Consider the following 23,316-nt stretch of genomic DNA (forward strand, 5'->3'; position numbering starts at 1 on the left):
TCTTTAGGTAAGCAAAATTATGTCTGTTTAAGATTATAAATTCTTCCAAGAAGATTTTATATTCTTATATATGAAACAATGAATTGCTGACTTAATAATAATTTTTTTCTGTGTATAGATGTACCCGATCATTTTCAATTGCGTATATCTCCTAATGCATAGAATTTGAACAATTTTTTTCTTTAATCGACACGCTAGAAAATCAGGAAGAAAACTAAATAGGTGCGGAAATCGAAAAGTTGAATATATTCAAAGTATTCAGAACAGAAGGAGCGAACGATTTATGAATATCAAGCATTTTTGTAGAACAGCCTGGGTGTACGATACTGTGTGTCAGCTGAGGGTTAAATATAATTTAAGACACATCATTAACAATAACTTATAAGAATGTGTTGTACTTTCCTTCATTCCATTCTAGTGACATTGTGACACTATTGTTAGATCATTTTCAAGCATGTAGATTTTCCTGGTTTGAAATTCCGAATTTAAAATTGTAGGAATTGTTGGAATCGAATTTCTTGAAATTCCTGAAACAATAATCTCTTTTCTGATAATATTCCTCCCCTCCCCCCCATAATATTTATCGATTTTCGTGCACTTGTATGTACAATTTCAATCTCACAGGATTTTAAAATAGGTTGTAAAAATATACGTCGCCATTTAATTGCTGTATTAATTTAATTTGTCTGCAATTTTTCGTTCCATTCTTTGATGATACGTGCGCGATAATATGCTGTTACATGTTTAACTGTCGACTGCCAATTGTGTCGAATGTCATAGAATTTGCAGTATTCCAGAACTATAATATGATACGTGTGTGAATTACGATACGTGCGCGGAAAACGCTTCATAATGAGATTGGGGACGGGAGGATGAAGGACGCGCTCGTTGGTAGCGATAAACCCGGGGATCTCCCAGGATCGTGTCACGGCCTCTTTTCGTGAACCAAGACACGCGTGCAGACCTGTTAGAAATATTTTTCTTTTGTAATACCTGACGTCATCCGCGCGCTCAGTGACGTAACTAGGATTGCGTTCGCTTTGCCACTCACAACGCTTGTAAGCATCGCTTATCCTTGTTAAATATTTGACTAGCAACAAAGATAAAGCGACGACCTGAATTAAAGTCTTGAAAAGCATCATTTATATTCAATTAAAATGTCGCAATTTTGTAAAAATTAGGTTACATTCCGACTGGCTCCGAAATTTTGCTCCGCTACGCCCCTGGCAGCCACTGTCCCCCTCCAGCAGCTCTAATCTGCTACTATTTTATACTATTCAGCCAAGTTCGCGGCGTTCGACGGCACTCAGTGCATTCGCTGGTCTGGCATTTGTTGCGTTCAACAGCTGGGTTAGTCGGGTTAGTGAGTGATCGACTTGCTGGCGTACGGTTTCGCGCTTTATGTGATGATCGCAACGCGTAAGCTGCATCGATGACACTGGTCCGGACGTGATCTTCGATTCTCCAAACACGTTGACTTCGTGCGTACCCTCCGCACTGTGAGTCGAAAGCCTCTGTTTTCTCTCGAGTTTCTGGAAACGTACTCGGCGCGATGAGCCGCGATCAAGAGATCCACTGTGATCACGTGTTCCTCCTTTGTCTGTTAAAATCGTAATATTTTTATCAAGTGCTTTTATTAAGCGGAAGCACCGGTCGCTGTTGTCTCGTGCATCTTCTCTGATGCATTATCAATGTTTTTCTTTGCACTTCCGGACTGCGTGCGCGTTTCATTGGGATCGCGGCTTATCTTCATTCGATTGCGTTACTGAAACACAACGGGAAGCTGAGTCTGCTCTGTAAGTGTCGAGGTCTTTTTTTTTTTAGAGTGTCGCATACACTATGCACAACAGTTACGACATGAGGCATCCCAGTGACGATGCCACCGTTACGACGGTGCCGCATCAGCGTATGCACGAGCCGGAGTCGTCGGGGGCCAGGAAGGCCACTGAGAACACTACCCTGTCTCCCAACGACAATCAGACCTACTTCGCCGACGAGAGGGTGCAGGTGCCAGAAACGGGAAATGTAAGTCAGCCTTTAATTGTGCACTGTGATTGAACCAGGTGGTGAGAATGCGAGACAGTAAATGCACAGGAAAAAATTTGTATCAAGTCAACAATTCATTGTTTCATATACACGAAGAAATTTCGTCTCTTGCAAGCAAGTTATGTCTACTTAAGATTATAAATTCTTCCAGGAATCTTTTTATTCTTGCTTATATATGAAACAATGAATTGTTGATTTAATACTAATTTTTTTCTGTGTGCAAGGCAATGAAAGTATGAAACAATAAAAATGCAAAACAGAAAGAGTACAATGAGAATACGAAATAATTAGAGCATGAATGCGAAACAGTAAGAAAATCTTTAGTCATGCACTGATAAATTTGATATTTATCGTGCTTTTTTTGCAGACAGGATTTAGCTTTAGAAAACTATGGGCTTTCACGGGACCTGGCTTCTTAATGTCCATAGCCTATCTGGATCCTGGCAACATAGAATCAGATCTGCGATCCGGAGTGATAGCAAGATACAAGGTACACAGCCTGCAGTCTGAAATAAGAGCGAATGTTGCTGCAATCAGTTTTATTTACTTTACTGTTATGTAAAGTATTTGTTCAATTATCCTTTTTTTTGTTTGGTAATGACATTCCTCGTTGACATCTTCGCTTTCAGTTATTATGGATACTACTAAGCGCTACTGCTCTAGGTCTCGTTATGCAAAGACTCAGCGCGCGCCTCGGCGTAGTAACCGGCCTACATCTGGCGGAGATGTGTTACAGACAATACAAAAAAGTACCTAGATTAATTTTGTGGATAATGATTGAAATAGCAATTATTGGTAGTGATATGCAAGAGGTAATAGGGACGGCTATTGCCCTTTACCTCTTATCTAATAAAGCGTAAGTCTGATACGATTATCTGTTAAAATATTTACCTTTAATGCGCAAAACATTCCTGGGAGTATCTGGGATGTTAAAGCGCGATTAACTTATCAACTTCTCCAGTGTTGGACATTTGATCTCTGCCTACAAGTCATTCTAACTACATACAAAATACAGGATTGAAACCTAGAATTTTCAAAAAAATTTATTTTTTATCCTTGAAAATCATGGATTTTCGTGAGATTTTATTGATACTTGGGAAAATTTTTGGCAAATTTTTAAATTATATTCTATCTCTTTGTCTAACAAAATTCTTTTATTATTTTTTTTTATAAAATGCAAAATTTATAATGGAACATCTATTAGCAATAAATGTGGTGTATAAATATTTTAGTAACGACATAAAATAAATTTATTTTTAAAGCTGCATTAAAATTTTCTAATTTTAACTGGAATTTTAGGTAAAATTTCTGGAAAATTTGAGAATCTTCTTAGGGAATTGTTTTACAAAATTTTAGTAAATGCCCCACAAAAAAAGCGTTATATACTTCGAGAGCAGATAATTTTATCAAAACAAGAGATAAAGGTGAAAATAGATCTTAAAACAAATACCTATTGAGATATAAAAGAGGGTAATGTGCCCGGTGAAAATTTTCCTTAGAATTTTTAAAATAAATTTTAGAATATTTCTGAATTCACATATAAACCATTCTACAAAAAAATACAAACTTTCTTTGTATTTCTGAAAAATGTTCAAATTTGTATATTTTGAGAAAAATTTTCACCAAAGTAAAAAAGGTAAAAAATATGTATATATTATAATACGATAAAGACTGGCCTATGTATCAACAGATATTCATTTTGAACCTATATTTACTAAGTCTTTTTATCTTGTTTTATTGGATATTACCTGCTCTCAAAATATGTAACACTTTTTAAATACTCTGTACATGAGGAATAAGAAATATTTTCTAGTATCTAAAAATTGTAACCGCGCGATGTATATCTATATATTTGCAGATTATGTTTACTTATGTTACAAATGTTATTACGTTAAGTCAGCATACCTTTCATTTTTTATATAATTTATTATCATTTTTCGATTACTGTCTTCATTTCTCTTTTTTTATTTACTATGAATTTATAATCGTAAATAATGTACATAAGCATACAGAAGATTTATGATAATATTACATTTCAGGCTTCCTATATGGGGTGGCGTGCTTATCACAGTAATTGATACATTCACATTTTTATTCCTGGATAAATATGGTTTGAGGAAATTGGAGTTTTTCTTCGGTTTTCTCATCACCATCATGGCTGTTACCTTCGGTTACGAGGTAGATTTATTTCTGAACATTTCGATCGCGCATTGCTCTGCAAACCTCACGTTACACTGACTTTCGATGTTTCAGTATGTCGTTTCCGCGCCACCTCAAATTGATGTTATAAGAGGTATGTTTGTTCCATGGTACGATGGAATGAATTACGATAACAAAGTACTGCTTCAAGCAGTAGGAATCGTCGGCGCGGTCATTATGCCGCATAATTTATATCTTCACAGTGCCTTGGTCAAAGTGAGAATAATATAACATACTACTATATAACATACTGTGAATTTTATCAAAATATGTAAATATACACAAAATATTTTTTTAGTCCCGAGATATTGATCGAAGACAGCCTGCAAAAGTCAAAGATGCCAACATGTATTACTTCATTGAGGCCTGCATCGCACTGTTCATTTCATTTATAATCAACGTGTTTGTCGTGGCTGTATTTGCTCATGGTCTTTTTAACAAGACAAACAATGATGTTGTAAGTATAAATTCACAATTATTAAAACATGCTGATTAGTTGTGATTTCGGATAAATAATCGATTTAATTTTCGTTTTATTCTGCAGTATAAGGTTTGCGAAGCGAATAATTATACTCTTGGCATGGATACTTTTGTTGTAAGCATTTTTAAGTCTTTTACAATTCGTTTCACCGCCTTCTTAATTTTTCGTTCAAACATTTTCACATATATTTTTTCTTCTAAATTCCAGAAAAACAATGAGACCTTCGATGCTGATCTTTATAAGGGAGGCATTTTTCTCGGTTGCTCTTTCGGCGCGGCCGCGATGTACATATGGGCCGTTGGTATTTTGGCCGCCGGTCAATCATCCACGATGACAGGCACTTATGCCGGTCAATTTGCGATGGAGGGATTCCTGAATCTGCAATGGGCGCGATGGAAACGAGTCCTCTTCACTCGAACAATCGCAATAGTTCCTACGTTTTTAGTAGCATTCTTCGCCGACATGAGCAATTTGAGCAATATGAACGACATTTTAAATGCTATAATGAGCTTGCAATTACCATTCGCGACATTGCCGACAATCGCCTTCACAAGCTGCGCTCAAATCATGGGTGAATTTCGAAACGGACTGTACGCAACTCTGTTTTTGCTTATTAATTTTCATGGAAAAAGAATGGGTTTACTGAAGTTTCTGAATATGTAGCTACCTGCAGAATTAAAAATAATTTTGTTGAACCATCAAAATAATTAAGCATGATGTGCAATACTGTAAAAAGTTTTGACATTCTAGCAACTAATTTTTTACACAATTACAATGTTTCGATGGTCTAACAAAATTATTTTTAGATTTGTATCTAGCTAAATTTTTAGACACTTCAGCAAAACCGTTATTTCCATGTAACATATTAAAACAGTTGCCCTTTTTAACATCCACATTATATTATTTGTGTTGCAGAGTGAACAAAATCGTGTCGACTACTTTGTCGGTTCTAGTAATAATAATAAACATATACTTCGTGGCACAAACTGTCCAAGAAACTCTGCCCCATCATTGGGCCATATACCTAGGCATGTCTGTATACGCAATTTTATATCTTATTTTCTGCGCTTACTTGGCTATCCACATGGCTGTGAGCATGGGCGCAACATCTCTTGGTAACAACTGGGTACGTACATTTTGCTTATTTATACTGCATGTACGTGCTATCTGTTTTGACATTAACTTAAATCTTAGCTACAATTTTCATTTTCATAATTGTACATCTAGAATCTAATACATTTTATTTTAAATATAATTTGTTACGGAAAAATCTGGAATTTTCATAGAATTTATATTTTATCCTTGAAAATCATGGGATTTTATTGGAATTCCAAGAAAATTTTTGGCAAATATTTCTTAAATTTAAATTTTATCTTTTTTTCTGACAAAATTGTTGCTTCGATCTTTTTTTTTGATAATGTAAAATCGGTTAGCAATAAATATGACATGTAAAAATTAGTGGAAAGAATACAACACAAATTTACAGTATTTTTTTTAAATCTTTCCATTTAAGCTTTTCATTGTGATTGTATAATTAAAAAAACATTAAAAGATATAATAAAATAAATTTATTTCAAAGTTGCATTAAAAAGTTCTCTAATCTTATCTAGGATTTTGAATAAAACTGGAGAATTCGGGAATTCTCAAGAAATTTTTTTACAAAATTTGAATAATCATTTTGTCTAAAAATAGTTAATGCGGTGGTTCATTTTACTTTATTATTTTTCATTTCAGTTTATTACTAAATACATTGGTACACCCGTAAGCCCGACGCTCGGTATATCGAATCCTGCCGTCTATGCTAGGTAAGAATTTTAGCGATAATTATTTATTACAGTTGTGACTAAACTTAATAATTTAGCTAAGTAACAATAATTACGTATCTGTCTTCGCGGTGAAATGTTTTAACAGAAAAATAACAAAACTGGAAAACTAGTTTTGCATGTATATAAAATATTTGATATGACGGGAATAATCTCGTATGTAAAAAAACTATTTGGTGTACGGTTTTTGTATATGCTTTTTTGTGCTGTGTGCTCTGATTTGAATTGTATAATGAAAATCTTCTACGAAGCTTGAGAAATGCATACTGTAGAATGTGATTTTAAATAAGTAAAATGCATTTGTGCATTGTTACATCCATGTTAAGTTCATTATTTACATAACACGTTGTATATCAAGTTCATTATTTACATAACACGTTGTATATCAAGTGCAACAAATATGTGCAATATCTCATGACTCGCTTTTAGTTAAAGATAGAAGCGTTACAATTAAAATTTTGTTTGGAAAATAATGGATTTAATGAAATGCATTTGTAGACTGCTTGAACGTATATTTCTCTGAGATTAAAAATTTGCAAAAAGTATGGTAAAGGTGGAAATAATTGGGAATGCAAAATTTGTTTCGCATCATGTAACTTTGTGTATCGAATTTAAATAAATAACTGATAGAAATGAGCAAGCTGACTCGTGCCTCATTACAGTCATTACGCTTTCGCACCTGTAAAAAGATAATTGACTTCTTGTTATCTGCTAATAATAGAACATATAAATACTCGTCTGGTTAAACTATAAAAGTGAATTATGCTTTGGTATTTCAAGTGCTTTTTTAACCATAAAGAATCGCGCTATTATCTTAATGTGTTATTAATCAAAGTCTCTACAAATCATTTTTGTTAAAAAATAACTACTAATCAATGTATATGTTTTTTAATTTTAAGTACAATATTAATATTTTTATTTTCACATTACACTATATAAATTTGCAGACATTTGTTTGTAAGAATAATTTAGAGTACCAGCTGGCATTTTCAGGATTCTTGAATTATCTTGAATTAATAGTATTGTATAAATCTGTATAAATTTTATAGTAATAAGAAGTATATGCATATAAATTACGAGATAACGTAAGCTGGTTTTACATATTCATGATACAGACAGAGTTCTCTTCATTCATAGTTTTCACAATACGTCGGAAACCTCGTTAAACGCTTAGTCGGAGTAATGCAATTGAATGTGTGAGACCTTTGTATTCCACAAACATGTGAAAACAATGTCGCGTTGGAAAGGTGCTTATCATCTCGTGATGTCAGCATGATGCCCTATGGTATGTGTACGAAATCAATTAGAGATATATTTTTATAATAAATAAACAATGGTGCTTTTTACCAAAGTTCGCTTCGTCATCGTTATTGAAATATTCCGGAACGTCTCGTTACTCCCATCCTTCTTGTCGTCAGTTTTTTTCGTTTCTTCGTTGTCTGTTTCTTGTCTCTTTAAACACATAAATTTATGTATAACAAGTAATTAACCGAAACTATTTTCGTTGCATGCACTTTTTTAACAAACAAAAGTTTGAAACTGAATTTGAAAGGCTGATTGATTATAAGAAAGGTAAGAATGCTACGTCAAAATTCATGCTCGTTGCCTTGATTTGACTTTGCATTAAGACGCGATCAATAATCTAAAGTACCTTAAATGTTGAATATATTGCAGAACAAATCCAGCGTTTACTATTCAAGAAAGTGGCAATTTTACAGACACGTATCAGTCTATACCAGAATGATAAACTTCTTAACAAGTATATCAGCGTTGGATATGTAGAGAATATGCACTTTATGATGAGGATAGAAAGTGTTTTCAATTACACAATTGAATAAGAGGTAATGTTTAGTGCCCGATACTCCGCATTTCGTCATTAAATTAACATCATGAATATGATATTTTAAATACAACTGTTTTTGCATTATATGAAGGAAGAATAATTGAAATGTTAATTCATGATTCATAAAATCAATTAAAATGTTAATTAGCGCGTATTGATAAAAAAGCAATTCGCATATTGGCACTGTTACATTCGGTAACCAATTTTCATTTAAGTATTTTCTATCTATATGTATTTTTAAAAATTATTGACTTATTTGTTGATATATAGGTTTTTAAAAATTATACGTACATATATTAAATTTTTAAAGTATAAGTATTAAAATTGTTCGTACTGAAACAGGATACAGTTTTATATTAACCTTCATGCCATAATTATTTAAATTACAAAAATGACTATACTGATTGAAAACAGATCTTAGTACTTACAATTTGTATAATAATATTATTGTTCACTAAGATCTGCTAAGATCGATCAGTATAGCCATTCTTGTAATTTAAATGTGTTGATACATTTTCCATATTAGGTCATATTAGGATATCGTTAATATCATTTATATATCAATTATTTAATTGTGCACATAAAAAAAATGTAATTTTGTAATGTAATTTATATGACGTGTAAAATAATGTAAATATGATTTCAAATGAATTCATTTTTATTGATCTGCATATAAAATAAATGATATATCCGCAATTTTTGCAATAGCAACCGATGGAATAAAAGTTTTTTCGCTGATTACATATCATTCTATTGTTTGAAGTATCACAAAAATATTCTTAATAAGAATATCTTGACGCACGCATATTATCTTTCTTCTTATCTATAAGTACTCTAAAGTAAGTCGAGACGTGCACCTAGTCGAAAAACTAAGTTGTAAGATGGTCAATTTTAAAACAGGAACATTTTTCGCGTATTATAACTTGTTGCCCGCTGTACAATCGTATATTCGGTAAATTTCAATTAAAGTCATACAAAAATATATATACAAGTTAAAAAAAGATATATTCTTACAAGTATACTGTATTATAATTTGAATAATCATCGTTACTGTGCCTGTTGTTTGAGGTGACCAAGTTTCTGTAAATAAATTTGGTTTACAGGCAGTGTTCTGCATTAGCTGTTTCTCTTTTAAAAGTTACTGTTATGTTATACGAAGAAGTTCGCGAGAGATCCAAACTTGATACATCATGACTAGACAACCACTAGACAATATCACATGTATCAAATAGTATTAACCGTAACGGTAATTAAGTTGCACAGCTATTCTATGAAGTGGAAGTTCTTGTTTTTCAGAAAATTTTGTTGCAAAATTTGTTCATTACATATTCTGCAATATGCCAGAGATCAATTAAACATTTATTATATAAGATATCTGTGCATTTTTAAGTTTGATATAAAGCGTTATTACAAAGATCGCATCTTCTATAAAAGTAGATTATTTGTCTCTCTCGATAGTCATAAAATAAAATAAGTTTTTATAAAATTTTGATATCTCAATTTGTCTATTCGAATTTACTATTTCTTAAAATAGTATAGATGTATAAATAGTGATGTTATTATCTCGATGGTCGGACTTTGATCTTGCTCATTCCAAATAAATTACTATTATGTAAATTGAGCAAACTAAAAATTTCCAAAGGAATCACAAATTTTATGTAGATGAAAATGGTATAAAAATGAATTGAAAATATTTCCATAGTTAACAATGGATTATAATATGATGTATAATAAATTGTATAATTAAATTAAACTTAATTGAATTATAAATCAATTTATTTAATTTAATAATGTAATTAAATTATCAAATTAAATAAATTGATGTATAATTCAATTAAGTTTAATTTGATTATTTTGTTTTAATAACTTATTTAATTTGATAATTTAATAAAATAATTAAATTATCAAATTAAATAAATTATTAAATAATATACGATGATTAACAAGAAAACATAACTCCTATTTAAAAAGGTAAAAGTATTCTCACGATAAGTAAAAGAAGATTAATGACCACGTTATTCATAAAAGCTTCTAAAATATACAAATAAAGATAATTGAATAATTTAATCACAGTTGTATATACGTATCAAACATTTGAATTTTAAAAAAGACGTCTTGCTGAATTTTATCGAACATCAATAGTCAATGATTAAACAATATTTTTCCTAATACTTCGTTATATAAATTATTTTTGTCAAACATCCATTACATGGCATCATTATAGCCATTGTACGCTAAACGAAAGTAATACTGCCTGTGTTCTCTTTTGTGTCGCCAATACATGAAGCCGATTATTATTAGAATTAATAAAACTAGCATTAAAGTGGACGATGTCAGGATTGCTGAAACAAATAAAAAATGCTAAATTAAAACTTGAGACGAGCAACCTGAAGAATAATAATTACATAAAAAATATCACGAAATGACATTAAATATTGTATAATATGGAATAAAATTGTAGATAGATATTTAATGTAACGTATTAAATTCCGATAATTACCGATGACATCGCTGGAACTTATGTCATCATACCGACTCATTAAACATTCTTTCTCCCAATTCTCAGGTACAACATTTTTCGTCAAATTAATAAAATCATTTAAAGGGCATAACGTAGCACAACCCGGTAATGTCATAAGTCTCGGTTCCTCGGTGGTATTTTTATAAGAAATCTATGGACACAAAGAAAGGATATGTATTTACAACTTGAATCAAATATTTCGTACGAATAATAAACAAAATTCTTACTGTTACAAAATACTGATTTTTCGAGTTTGTCCTTAATTCTATGAGAAGTATAGCAGCGTAAGGTGGACAATGAGGTTCAAATATGTTCAAAGTCATAAGCATATTCCCAATGGTCTCATCATGAGCACTATACATCCACATCTTTCTATCAGGTTGTAAGGTATTTTGTGCTTTCTTGATCATGTGATCTATTATATCTTTAAGCAGTGGACCTAACGATATATTTTCAAAATTAAGTCGAGTATACCATTAAGAAGAATTAACAAACATGTTTGAAACAAATGCTAAATATATCACTATGTATATATAAATGTATTAAAATATTAATGAGTAAATTCAGAAATTATCAATAAATGATCTATACAGCTGATTACCTGATTTTAACCTTTGAAGTCTCGTGTTGTAGGCCCCTGTCATAAAACTAAGTATAGCAAGGGGTTTCATTTTCTCTGGAAACACCGACTTCGTCCATTGCGGTAGAGTTTTATTGTACAACGACTGTAACAGTAAATCAAAGCGGGTTTTAGTACACGCTTACTCGAACCAATGAGGAAGTTATGATACACCAAAGTATACACAACTGATAATGAATTATCTTGACGTACCTCGATATATAAAACATCGTACAGATGTTCAAGCGCTTTAAACGAAGCTATTTTGTCGCCAGAGTTCTTAGTTAGATAGGCAAAGAGCTCCGAGTTCGCTTTTATTATGCGTTCCATTTCTGGCGAAGTTAAGAGCTTCTTCAGCTCATACTCGTATCGCGGGCAGTATTTGCTCGCCTTTAACACGTAGTCTTGCTTCACCGGAACGGTGTGCACGGGGATCGGCATCCATTGGATCTTGTTGTCCCATACTTGATCCTTCTCTGGCGGATAAAGCCCTGCGAGATTCGCTTCGGCCGATCCCAGAGTGCGATCTACGTCCGTACTTTGGACGTAGATATCATACGGCGTGTAGGTATCGCTTAAAAAACCAGAATACCGTTGCCTCAGCCAGCGTCCAAGCTGCAGATGTTGTTGTTTGCCAATCTACAAGAAAAATTCCAAGAAATTGTACAAGAAAAATAATTTTTACATTTGTTTAATATATTCTAATATTTTAAGAAAATTTCTTTCTCGCATTTATATCTAAACTATTTAAAGCTTAACTCATTATATAATCTGTTTCTCTCATCTTCTTTATGTAGAATGCCAAATAGACTGAAGACTGTGCCAGAACAAATTTCACAGTATCGTGTTCCACAAAGTTTGTGATAAGATAAGGCAACCAAGAAAAATACTCATAATGCTCGAGGACAAAGCACGTGCCCTCGCTGCAAATAATTACAAGCGTTTACGTCTATATTTCTTAATTCTAATCATCTTCCTCACGTTTGTTAACTCTCCATATGGAACCGGCCAGGACGATTCCTTGTTATAAGGATCATTCTCGTAAGGCGCGATGGGAGTCCTATCCCCGTGCCTGTACAGCTGTAAATAGAGAAACAAGAATCATTATATTTACATGAAAAATTTGATGAGTCACTTAATATGAAATGCGGAAGATAAACATACGAAAGATAAGAGCACCTCCGAAAGTTCGTATATTCACGAACAAGATAAAAATTCACGGATAAATTTATACGAAATAATATAGAAACGAGCTTGAAGTGATATAAACTTCACGACGACAGGAAACAATATTTCGTGAACCTTGGAGTTGAAGAGACATAAGGAGATGAAAGGAAGAAAATTTCACTCACGAGGTTTGCGAAAACGATTGTGCCCAAGTCGAGGTCTTCAGCGGTGCCGGAGCAGCTGGTGGTGAGGATGCTCGCCAACGCGAGGAGGATCGTTCCGAGGAAGGTGTCCATAGTCCGCGTGATGATCTTGACTCCGCGTTGACTTGGAAACTCCTGAGTGGCGGCGGCGACGACGACGACGACGACGACGACGACGACGGCGGCGACGCGGCCACACGTGCCGATTGCACGTGACGTCGAATCGGAGCCCGGGGTCGGAGCAGCCAGTCAGGGTGCGTGTTCAATTAGAATCCACGAATGCCTGTACGCTGCGCGCACATCTTCCCCGACACGACGCGAAACGCGACGACGCGCAAGGAATCGAGAAAGCGCGCGCGACTTTGCACATATCCGGGAACAAAAAGGATCGCAACGACGCGTCACCGGGACTGTCGGGTTGCCCCCACTATCCTGGAATTTCTCCTCTCCCCTGCCATCCCTCGTCCATGCTCTTTTACGTTTTCTGATGGCGCAGCAAAAGTGCATCAGCAGCATTGTTTGCCGTTATCTACCCAATCAGCAGATGTTTTTTAAATGCTTCTTTTTAATGTTTTTAAATATTTAAAAAAACATTACTGAATTAGTATATTCAAAAATATCTAGACGAAGAAATAGCTTTATTTTATCTTTACATAATAGAATTTAGATAAACAAAAAATCTCAACAATCTAATACATCTAGATTCTAGATTATTAGAATATTATCTTTATGTTGGATGTAAAAGTTTTATTTTTTTCAAATCCAAGTTAATGTGAACAATAATGAGTATGAAATATTCTTATAATTTCAATTTCAAAGTTCCATTTATCCTAACAGGAAAATTTATGGAAGTAATAATGGTTACAACAAATCTGAAAATAATAGTGCAATGAAATAAAAATAGCTTCAAAATTATAAGCTTAGCACACAATATTTATAAAAGATTTGCAAAACATTTGTAATAATTATTTGAATATTTTCTAAATATGAAAATATTTTTCTGATCTTAGATTGAACAGATTATAAAGATTTAACATAAATATCACATAAAATATTTATAAAATATGTATAAAATATTGCTCATAAACATTATTTTTTTTTAGCTTGCATTATTTGAAGAGCCTCGTTTTTAAGAAATAAACATTTATAAATATCATTAAAAATATGAATATATTGTTTCTATATATTTTGTTTGCTCAACGACGATATCTTAAAATTATATAACTAATTTCTTTGTCTCTCCTTCACTTTTCCAGTTTACGCACGGTCATGTGGTCAAATGCAACGTGAGGAAGGAACGGCGCAATTTACGAGCGAACAGCTGTTTCGGAATAAGGGGAGTTTCATTAGTAAACGCACCGCGCGCGCATGCAAAACGAGTCGCACGATGGGTTCTCGCGACAACGGGGAGTGCGCGGCGCGGGTCAACACGCACGCCACACTTCAACTCCGTTCGTACGTGTGGAACACGTAGTCCTCGCTAGATCTTGACATTGGACTCGCGTCGTATGAATGAATCACCAATGAATTGTCGAAAGACTTATATGAAAGTCGCGAGGACATAAAAATTCTTTCACACTTGAGACAAAAAAACCTGTAGGCCTTGGTCAGTTTGAATATCTTTTGACACTCTCATGGATATATCGATATAAATAGCTCAAGGACGAGAAGTATCGCGTTGCGAATAATGTAACGTCATCGTTACTTTTGTTTTTTTAATAATTTGGCATAATAGCAATTTTGCGTAACCGTAATGGTAATGGCGAGTTTGAATAGTCACTTTCAATATGAAATTTGTTACATGTTATTACTCATTTGAAAAAAAAATAATTAGTTAGATTTTATTCGTTATGTAACGAATAAAACTAACGTATTAGTATTCAAACTCTGATTCATAAAATAAAAAAAATTAACGTTATTACCGTAATGAATCATTATAAAATGATAATGTTATAATGTAATTTGTTACTTCCTGTAAACAACTTTAATAACATGACGCTTTAGAAAACGAGTATTTAATTTTGAGAGCTTGAAGCTATTTTTTTGTTGGATCTATAATTTTTTTCGAGTCCGAAATTACTTCGAAACGATCGAATTCATTTTAATGTCAGCAAGAAATATTGTGTAAAAATAGATAATTTTATCGAAAGAAATGCCCATAATCGCTAATAGAACAAAAACACGGAGAGAGCAAAAACGTATGTATGTCTTACACGTTCAGTGTACCTGAGGCCATCCGAGTTGTACTTTATTTATTTTCTCGTAGCTTGAAACACAAGAAAGTATTGATGACTCACCTTGTGTATATCTACGTGACTTGCTACTCGTGGTAAGGGGACTAGCTACACTTTCTATACTTTGTTCTCTACTTTCTCTCTCGGATGGAAAATAACACATTAAAAGGAAACGGACAGTCTCACAATAACGAATTTAGTTGTAACATAATTTTATCAGCGGACAAATTTTATATATGTGTGTGTGTTTGTGCGCGTGCGTACGAAACAAATCCTGGCTGATAATTAAAAATTTGTATATTTTCACATTGCACGTATGTACATAAAATTTTTTCGCAATCGCTCATTCGTTCAGTATGTATAAATGTTCCTTTGAAATATATATTATCCGTTAATAGTAATTAATATTTAGTATTGTAGCCGCAATACCGATGATAGAGTACACTTTAAAATCCCTGTCATTTTGATAAAAACCCACGTAATTTACACTTAAAATACATGTAACAACCGACTATTGTACACGCTTGCATGTACAAAAAGATTTACTTTCTCCGTACGGATATATTACAATCTATACGTTCATAGAATTATATATAATACATACAATCCACCTTAGAAAATATTAAAAGAACTATACCTTCATATTTTTTATACAGATTGTTCCGGAAGTCATGTATCTCTTTCTAAAATACAAACATTAAAAAGCAGATATGAGGAATAAAATAATTCTACATATACCTAACATAGTTCGCATATTTTAAAATATGCGATAAAATATTGTACATACATCTACATAGTATACATAAGTCATGTAGGCATTCCATTATAACACAATACAAACCTGAATACATAAAAGAAAGCTGAAATGCGCTGTACCTTTTTGTATGTGTTTTAAGATAACATTTGTATTGTCTTATAAAAAAATGCGTGAAAAGGAAAATATTAAGCCATTCTAACTTCTTACTTAGTACACAACTTACAGATAAAAGTGTCTTTCAAATCGAACTTTCGCCGTGGATCAATCGACTCATTATTCAGCGGCGGATCTGCAGGCGAGAGAAAGTGTGCAACTTCCGAAACAGGCCGTATATATGTAAAAATATACAGAGATTGACCTAGTCAATTTTATCACAATTCACGTTTACTAAGGTAATCGCAGATTGCATTAGGACAGCTTCGTCTCTCCCATGAGGAATATAAAACTAAAAAAAATCTCTGTATGTTTACTACGTAATTCAATGTTAGTAACCCAAACACTGGAAATGGGTTGTCAGCTGCGTACGAATAACAGCCGTGACATCACAGTCTTCGTTGGCGATAACGCTGCATAAAGTTGATAAGTAAATGAGCGACGAATGGCCATAGGATCAGTAAAACAAACAAGCGCGGCGGGCATTCTCGCATTGGCCACCAGTTTGCATACCTGCGTCTAACAATGTGTTCCTAAAAAAAAATATTGACTTCAGTCTTTACATGCGAATAGATGAGACACGCGATGAAAAAATAATGGCCGCGTTCAACAAAGTTATTTACCAATTGTTGGAAATTTTCTTCACGTTGATTGGATTATATTTTAGATCTAAAAGTAGTCTTATCTGAGTGACAAAAAAAATTTCCAACAGTTGCGAAATAAACGTTCTGTTGAACACAGCTAATAAAACGAGAAATATTATTCCTCATTCTACTATTTCAAGGAGATAAAAAGTACGATACTTTACTCTTTCTATAAAAATTAGATATGATGATTACATACCGTCTGTGGCGCCAGCGCTTGTAGGGCTTGTCCTTCTAAACTTCGTACTCTGGCCGTTATGCGATCTAAATCTCTCTGTAGATGCTGCATAGTCGTCGCAATTTGATTCAGGAATTCTGCGTTGACTTTATTGTCATCCTTCTTCGTTCTCTGTCTACCTCGCTCTCGATGGCTTTCCGACACTGTCTCCGTGTGACCGTTAGTGTTGCTATAGCCATTAGTTAATTCGATGTTCTCTTTTATAATATTCTCTGTACTGGAAGAATCGATTCCGTTCTTCGCCGTAGTTTGTACCTTTTGAGGAGCAGTAGTTGATTTGTGTGCATCCTTTTGCGCTCTCTCCGGCGCTGACTGCAACGAAATTATTCCAGTTATTTGTTATATAAGAATAAATGATTGACGTAATTTAAAATGTAATGTTAATGTCGTACTTCAACAGTATCTATAAAAACCTCTTCTTCGCCGTCAGTGTCCTGTGGCAGCGGACTCGCAGTACGACTGCTAGTTGGGCTTGTTTCCAAACTACTCGTTATGTGCCGAGAAGCATTCATCACCCTATGAGGTGATGTTTCTCTGGATGCTAGTGAAATAAAAAAGCAGCTTTAAAAAAGCAGCAAAACATTATGGAAGAAAATATTTTTTGATGATATATATATATATATATATATATATATATATATATATATATACACATACATACATACTGTGAAAAAACTTGGAACATACTATTATCGCAATATATTATCACATTGATAACTTTGATAGGAAACTACTGTTCAAGTGTTAATAAATACCCAACATTTTAAAAAATATCTTCAATTTAGATAAACATGTTTGATAAACATATATTTTAGCTCATTCCCTGATATGTGATTCAAGTTAGAGAATTATTTAGTAATGCAATTCTTTGTTTTAAATAAAACATTTCAATATGTAAAGTAGATTATTAAAATATGTTGATAATGACATAAACATGTTACGTTGATAATTGGATAATATAGATAATTAAAATAAGAAGAAAAATAGATCTTTTCCAATCAAAGTGGAACTTGATATTATTTTCTGCGTAAATTTTATATACATTTCTCAGTTTTATAAACTACGCGCTCTGTTCATAAACTGCATGCCAACTATTTTTATCGGCCTTGAAACACAATCCTAAATATCCAGCTTTAAAGGATGTTTAAGTTTGTGTTTCAAAACTGCTAAAAATAACCGAAACATAATTCATAAAACTAAGAGGTTTATTCTGCAACCTTAACGATGTCGTTATGGTATCGTTACGCAACTATTATATGATACAAAAAATCTGCATAACGACATCGTTAAGGTTACAGAATAGGTTCCTAAGAAATGCATATGATTCACGCGCGCGCGCGCGCGCGAGAGAGAGAGAGAGAGAGAGAGAGAGAGAGAGAGAGAGAGAATATTATTAAGCATCAAAATATGCTTTGACTAAAAAAAATTAATTATCAAAATGTTAATGTAAATTTAAAAGTAAAAAAAGAAATAACCTAATGGTGAACCTGATAATGGTGATCCCGGTTGGGAGCGTATTCGCTCCAGTACTGGTCCCACGAGTAATTCCAAATCCTCAGCCGGTACGCTCTCGTAGAAGGAATCCAAACTGCCAAGAAACGTTGCCACGTTATCTGTGTAGGACATCGTTTCAACAATCTGCAATGAATGGCGTCCAATATTGAACGTTTATCTTTTGCGTGAGCTTCATTGGTCTACAAAATCCATACTTACTTTCTTCAATTCCTCCACATAATTATTCATGGCTTCTGTACGGCTCATGTTGCCAAGGCGTGTCCACGCGTCCCATTTCGCTTTCTTAATTACCTCCCAGAACGCGGGTTTAGATTGTTGACAAGGTCCCTCGATCGCTTGTTTGTAATACGAATAAAAGCGCAGCATAATCTCGTGACTGGGCTGGTACGCTCCTGAAATGTTGCATATTAATGATATGTCAAAGGTATATTATAAAATTCTATTTCCGGTTAGCATTTTTATTTTAATCTTGCTAAATTAGATATTTTTCAGAATGCATCGACTCGTAATAGGCATCCAAATATGTTGCCAAACAGATAATTTTAATCGAGAGAAATTTATATTTTTCTTGATTAACCAGGCATTAAACAAATATGTAATGGTGCGTGACTTTTTTTTATCTTCAATCTCCTTGACCTCTAGTCAGAGTTAAGAAATAGATCTATAATTTATCACATGATAATTACGTTATCGTAAGAAAGAATATTAAATATTTGTATCCAATGTTAGACGCGATGAAAAAATTCCAATTTTATTTCTAATGAAATTCATTATTTCATAAATTAACGGTAATGGGAAATAGCTGTTACAGCAATTATTGTGAAAGTTCATTAATTACTTTAGCAAATAATGCTTCATTAAGACAACTTCATCAAAAATTAAATAAGTCTCTACGAAGTTCGCAGAATGCACGATGTACTTTGTACTTTACCATCAAGATAATTATGTCTATATGCTTTTTGCCACGTAAGTTCATAACACGAGAATATAATAAAGAGATGAGGTGTTACAAGAGATCATATACGTCGAACGAAAAGTTTTATAACTTTAGCCGACATACATATTTTATCAGTGACCTGGAAAAAAATAATTGAAGTATTTATTAACAAAATTTCATAACCGTAAATACAACACAGGTTACTTTTTTATGATCACTGAGGAGAAACATTCTAGTTTTAAGTTTTTAACCACTGAGCGTGTCTTATACTGTTAGAAAGTAAAGTGGGGAATAATACAGTCACTTAGCTATATGAAGTGACTGGAAAGTATACTTGTATGTGCAATATCCAACATCAAGACTAAAAAATAAAAAAGTGCATATATATATATATATATGTCAGCAATGGAAAAATATAGATATAAAAGCGATATTAATATTGACAAATTGATTAATATTGACAAATGATTAAAATATTATTTATACTTTGAATTATAGATATTAAAAAAAGTTTCTGATTAATTTCAACTCCTTGTAAACAATTTTTTTTTAAAAGAACTAAAGAGTTAAATAATAAAAGCTAAGAGTTAAACAATAAAAAAATTATTTATGCACAGAAAAAAATTAGTATTAAATTAACAATTCATTTTTTTTCGTATATAAGAAAAAATATAAAATCTTTCAAGATTTTTTATGAAATATCATATATAATTAATTAATAATTCATTTTTTCATATATGTATAAGTAAAACTATAAAATCTTGTTTAGATAAAAAAATAAAAAAGTAAATTGTTGATATACGATGTTATATATGAAAAAATGAAAGATCGAATAAAGTAACAGAAAAAAATTAAGTGTCAAATCAACAATTTATTTTTTCATATATAAACAAGATTATAAAATCTTGAAAGATTTTATAATCTTGTTTATACATGTAATTTTGATAGTTTTTTCTGTGTGAAAAAAAAATTATTTTGTTCGATCTTTTCGAGCGTTATACTAATGTTTGAGGAATGCAAATCAGCAAATCAGTAAAAATTATCAGTTTTTTTCGACATAATTATCTATATGCTATATATATGCAATACAATTATAAATGTGAAGGCCATTCGCGTTGCGAGACTAAAAGAGTTTCAAAGGTGAAGTAGTCCAGGACGGACAATACAGATGGACACGGATGGAGGCTTCTTTCGCGTACAAATCCGCGGCAAAGCAGAATTTTTTTGTCCTTAATATCGCACTCGGCGTCGCGAATGAAAAATCAACTTGAGGAACATTCACTTTCCTCGGCAAGATTAGATCTTGCCGATTTCTCTACATGGCAGCACATAACACTTATGCAAAATCCTTGCGTTTATTTCCGTGTAATTAGAAACACCTGCGTGAGTGAACAAAGTGAAGCTAAAAGCACGCTTATGCACAATCAATGAAAGTGCAAAAACCTTAGGTCGCATATCATTGCATCGACACTACTCAGATTAAAGAGATTCACCGTACTCTTTAAAGTCGGTTTTCCTTGAGGTTTCCGAACGCGCGGAGAAAAGCTTCGCGCTAGTCATTATCACCTTTTTATCATCATGAATAAATACATGAGCCATTTTCGCACGCGAGCGACAAATATTAGTGGTAGTGGCGATGGTGGCGGCGGCGTGGACTTTAGCCAGTACGCAATAAAGTCACAACGCCCGAAGGAACAGAGACGAGAAAGGAAAAAGAAATTAACAAGAGTGGCAAGGCAAAAAGCGATTGCACTGTGCAGCTGGTGTATATTCGCGTTCCCAGGTGAGCGTAATAGCGGACACGCGGAGTGAGCGTGAGAGAGGCCAAGTGATATATGTAGGAAATTTTCTGTCGAGGTACATGCGTCCGCGCTTCCCGAGGCGCGCCGCGATAACGCCCGCGACGACGACGATATAATGAGCGCGGGGGCGCGGAATCCGTCTCACCATTCTTCGGCAGGCTCCTGATTACGTTCACGGCGGCGTTAAACTTTTCCTCCGTCGTCATATTTCCTGGAAGGACGGGCGGCGGCCCTTCGCCTCTTTTATTCCTCGGTATCCTCCTGTCCCCTATTGGGACGCGATGCGGCTCCTCGGCTGCGAAATATCGAGAGTCTCTAGTGGCAGAAAAAAAATAGAACAAAAAAAAACACTCCGACAGAGATCGAGCGGCGAGGCAGCGCGAGCGTGCGATGTGTGTACCTGGCCGACGACTGGCGGCTACTAACTGTCACAGCGACTCGTCCACCGCCAAGGACCGGACCGGACTGGCTTGCTGCGAACCGCCGTGGGACTGCCCAGTCGACTGTGCGATTGTTGACGTTTATCGTTGATCATCCAGGCGGATCACACGATGGCCGCGACGACGATGACTGGCTGTAGTGTCGATGACTGACAGATTGTTACTGTGGCTTATCGTACCGTTTGACGATTGGCGGTCGTCCGGGTCCGGGGTAGCGCTCCGCGAGCATGCGCGAGCTCCGCGTTGTCTAGGAAATTAACCTCTATCCAGCTGCAAATTATTGATACAAATTAATGCTCACGATATTGATCTCTTGATATTGATCTCTTATTACTTATAATCAATTTTGCTGCTTATCTTGTACTAATGTGCAAATAATGTATGTATAAGTTAGATGTATAGGGGTAAACAGTACAGTGATTGGCCACTTAAGCAAAATCGTAAAACAAAGAGTGAATTATGAACCTAAATTCAGTAATTTAGAGAAGAAAATCATTACTAATAGTTGCAAAAAACAATAATGATTCATAATAAAATAAACTCCATCAAAAGAATTTAACAAAAAAAACAAAAAAAATGTTATAAGCTCATACACACGCCTAATGAATTCTTCAGAAATAATTGTATTAATTAATAAAGTAATAAAAACATCTCTGCTGTTTAATTAATTGTAGATATTTATAAATCTTTAACAAGTAAAATTATATAGTTATTAATTGCCAAGTATTCTTGAAATGGTCATTAACTTCTCTTCATTTAGCTGGTTTTTTTACCTTAGCTTGTTACAACCAAAACGTGAGATAATCCTTGAAAAATAAAAGTACATATGTAATTCTTAAATTGTCAGTTCTTTCAAAGAGGGCATTAATTTTTTCTCACGTAGTTAGTACTTTCACTTAGCTTGTCACAGACAAACAACGTATAAATTAGAAATAATCTTTAACAAATTAAATAATTATTAATTGTTATAACTTTTTCAAAATGGATATTAATTTTTTCAATTATCTGACATTTAGTTCAGTTTGTCTTAGTTTGCTCATTGTTAGTCAAACAATGTGTAAACTAGAAATAATTCTTAACAAATAAAATTACATAATTATTAATTGTTATTCTTTTAGAGAGGTCATTAATTTCTTCTCATTTTGCTAGTACTCTGCTCCAATTTGTCATAGGAAAACACCATAAATTAGAAATAATCTTTGAAAATTGTATAATTATTGTCACAACTTTTTTAAAATAGATATAAACTTTTTAATTTAGCTGATATCTTGACTTGTCAAACAACATGTAAATTAGAAATAATCTTTAATAAAATTATACAATTATACAATTGTTCATTTTTTCAGAAAGAACATTAATTTCTTTTAATTATGTTGATTGAGTCTATCTCAATTTGTCTCAAGCAAACATCATATAAATTAAAAATAATGTTTAACAAATTATATAATTTTTGTAATAATTTTTTTCAAAATAAATATTAATTTAATTTTTTCATTTAGCTGATATTTTGTCTTAGTTTGTCAAGCAACGTGTAAACTAAAAATAATCTTTAACTAATAAAATTATGTAATTATTCTTTTGGATAGAACATTAATTTCTCCTTATTTAGATGAGATTTTGTTTTAACTTATCGCAGACAAACATTAATTGCGTAAACTAGAAGTAATCCTTGACAAATAAGATTTTATATATAT

At 33.2% G+C, this 23,316-nt stretch overlaps 3 protein-coding genes across 15 annotated transcripts; 1 reads left to right on the forward strand and 2 right to left on the reverse strand.

Moving 5' to 3' along the window:
- Positions 1-1,286: 1,286 nt before the first annotated feature.
- On the forward strand, positions 1,287-16,226 carry LOC105194195 (protein Malvolio). Of its 10 annotated transcripts, XR_005575126.1 has the most exons (14): positions 1,287-1,499; positions 1,825-2,025; positions 2,414-2,536; positions 2,676-2,902; positions 4,086-4,224; positions 4,300-4,461; positions 4,544-4,702; positions 4,790-4,840; positions 4,934-5,316; positions 5,642-5,852; positions 6,461-6,531; positions 7,687-7,834; positions 8,082-8,121; positions 8,224-9,498. XR_005575126.1 is itself a non-coding variant. In XM_011158973.3 (13 exons), exons 2-12 carry the CDS (start codon positions 1,840-1,842, stop codon positions 8,104-8,106), a joined length of 1,737 nt encoding a protein of 578 aa, XP_011157275.1. In that variant the 5' UTR covers positions 1,287-1,499; positions 1,825-1,839; the 3' UTR covers positions 8,107-8,121; positions 8,224-9,498. The 10 variants fall into 10 exon arrangements, 6 of the variants coding, with proteins under 6 accessions (XP_011157275.1, XP_039307213.1, XP_039307214.1 ...); XR_003268840.2 differs by having other exon boundaries at positions 8,082-9,498; XR_003268841.2 differs by lacking the exon at positions 8,082-8,121.
- LOC105194194 (prostatic acid phosphatase) lies at positions 10,438-13,440 on the reverse strand. The gene is made up of 7 exons (XM_026136334.2): positions 12,885-13,440; positions 12,514-12,612; positions 11,746-12,171; positions 11,515-11,638; positions 11,141-11,352; positions 10,893-11,064; positions 10,438-10,734 (listed from the first exon to the last, which is right to left on the reverse strand). Exons 1-7 carry the CDS (start codon positions 12,993-12,995, stop codon positions 10,598-10,600), a joined length of 1,281 nt encoding a protein of 426 aa, XP_025992119.1. The 5' UTR covers positions 12,996-13,440; the 3' UTR covers positions 10,438-10,597.
- Positions 15,416-22,133, reverse strand: LOC105205921 (acyl-CoA-binding domain-containing protein 4). 4 transcript variants are annotated; one of them, XM_026136339.2, is made up of 7 exons: positions 21,583-22,133; positions 21,328-21,497; positions 18,642-18,835; positions 18,416-18,566; positions 17,321-17,469; positions 16,890-17,240; positions 15,416-16,579 (listed from the first exon to the last, which is right to left on the reverse strand). In XM_026136339.2, the coding sequence occupies exons 2-7, from the start codon at positions 21,386-21,388 to the stop codon at positions 16,436-16,438; spliced, it is 1,050 nt and encodes a 349-aa protein (XP_025992124.1). In that variant the 5' UTR covers positions 21,389-21,497; positions 21,583-22,133; the 3' UTR covers positions 15,416-16,435. The 4 variants fall into 4 exon arrangements, with proteins under 4 accessions (XP_025992124.1, XP_025992123.1, XP_039307215.1 ...); XM_026136338.2 differs by having other exon boundaries at positions 18,404-18,566; positions 21,328-21,477; positions 21,583-22,123; XM_039451281.1 differs by having other exon boundaries at positions 18,404-18,566; positions 21,328-21,495; positions 21,583-22,122.
- Positions 22,134-23,316: the final 1,183 nt, after the last annotated feature.

This window comes from Solenopsis invicta, chromosome 6 (assembly GCF_016802725.1).
Source record: "Solenopsis invicta isolate M01_SB chromosome 6, UNIL_Sinv_3.0, whole genome shotgun sequence".
Taxonomy (NCBI): domain Eukaryota; kingdom Metazoa; phylum Arthropoda; class Insecta; order Hymenoptera; family Formicidae; genus Solenopsis; species Solenopsis invicta.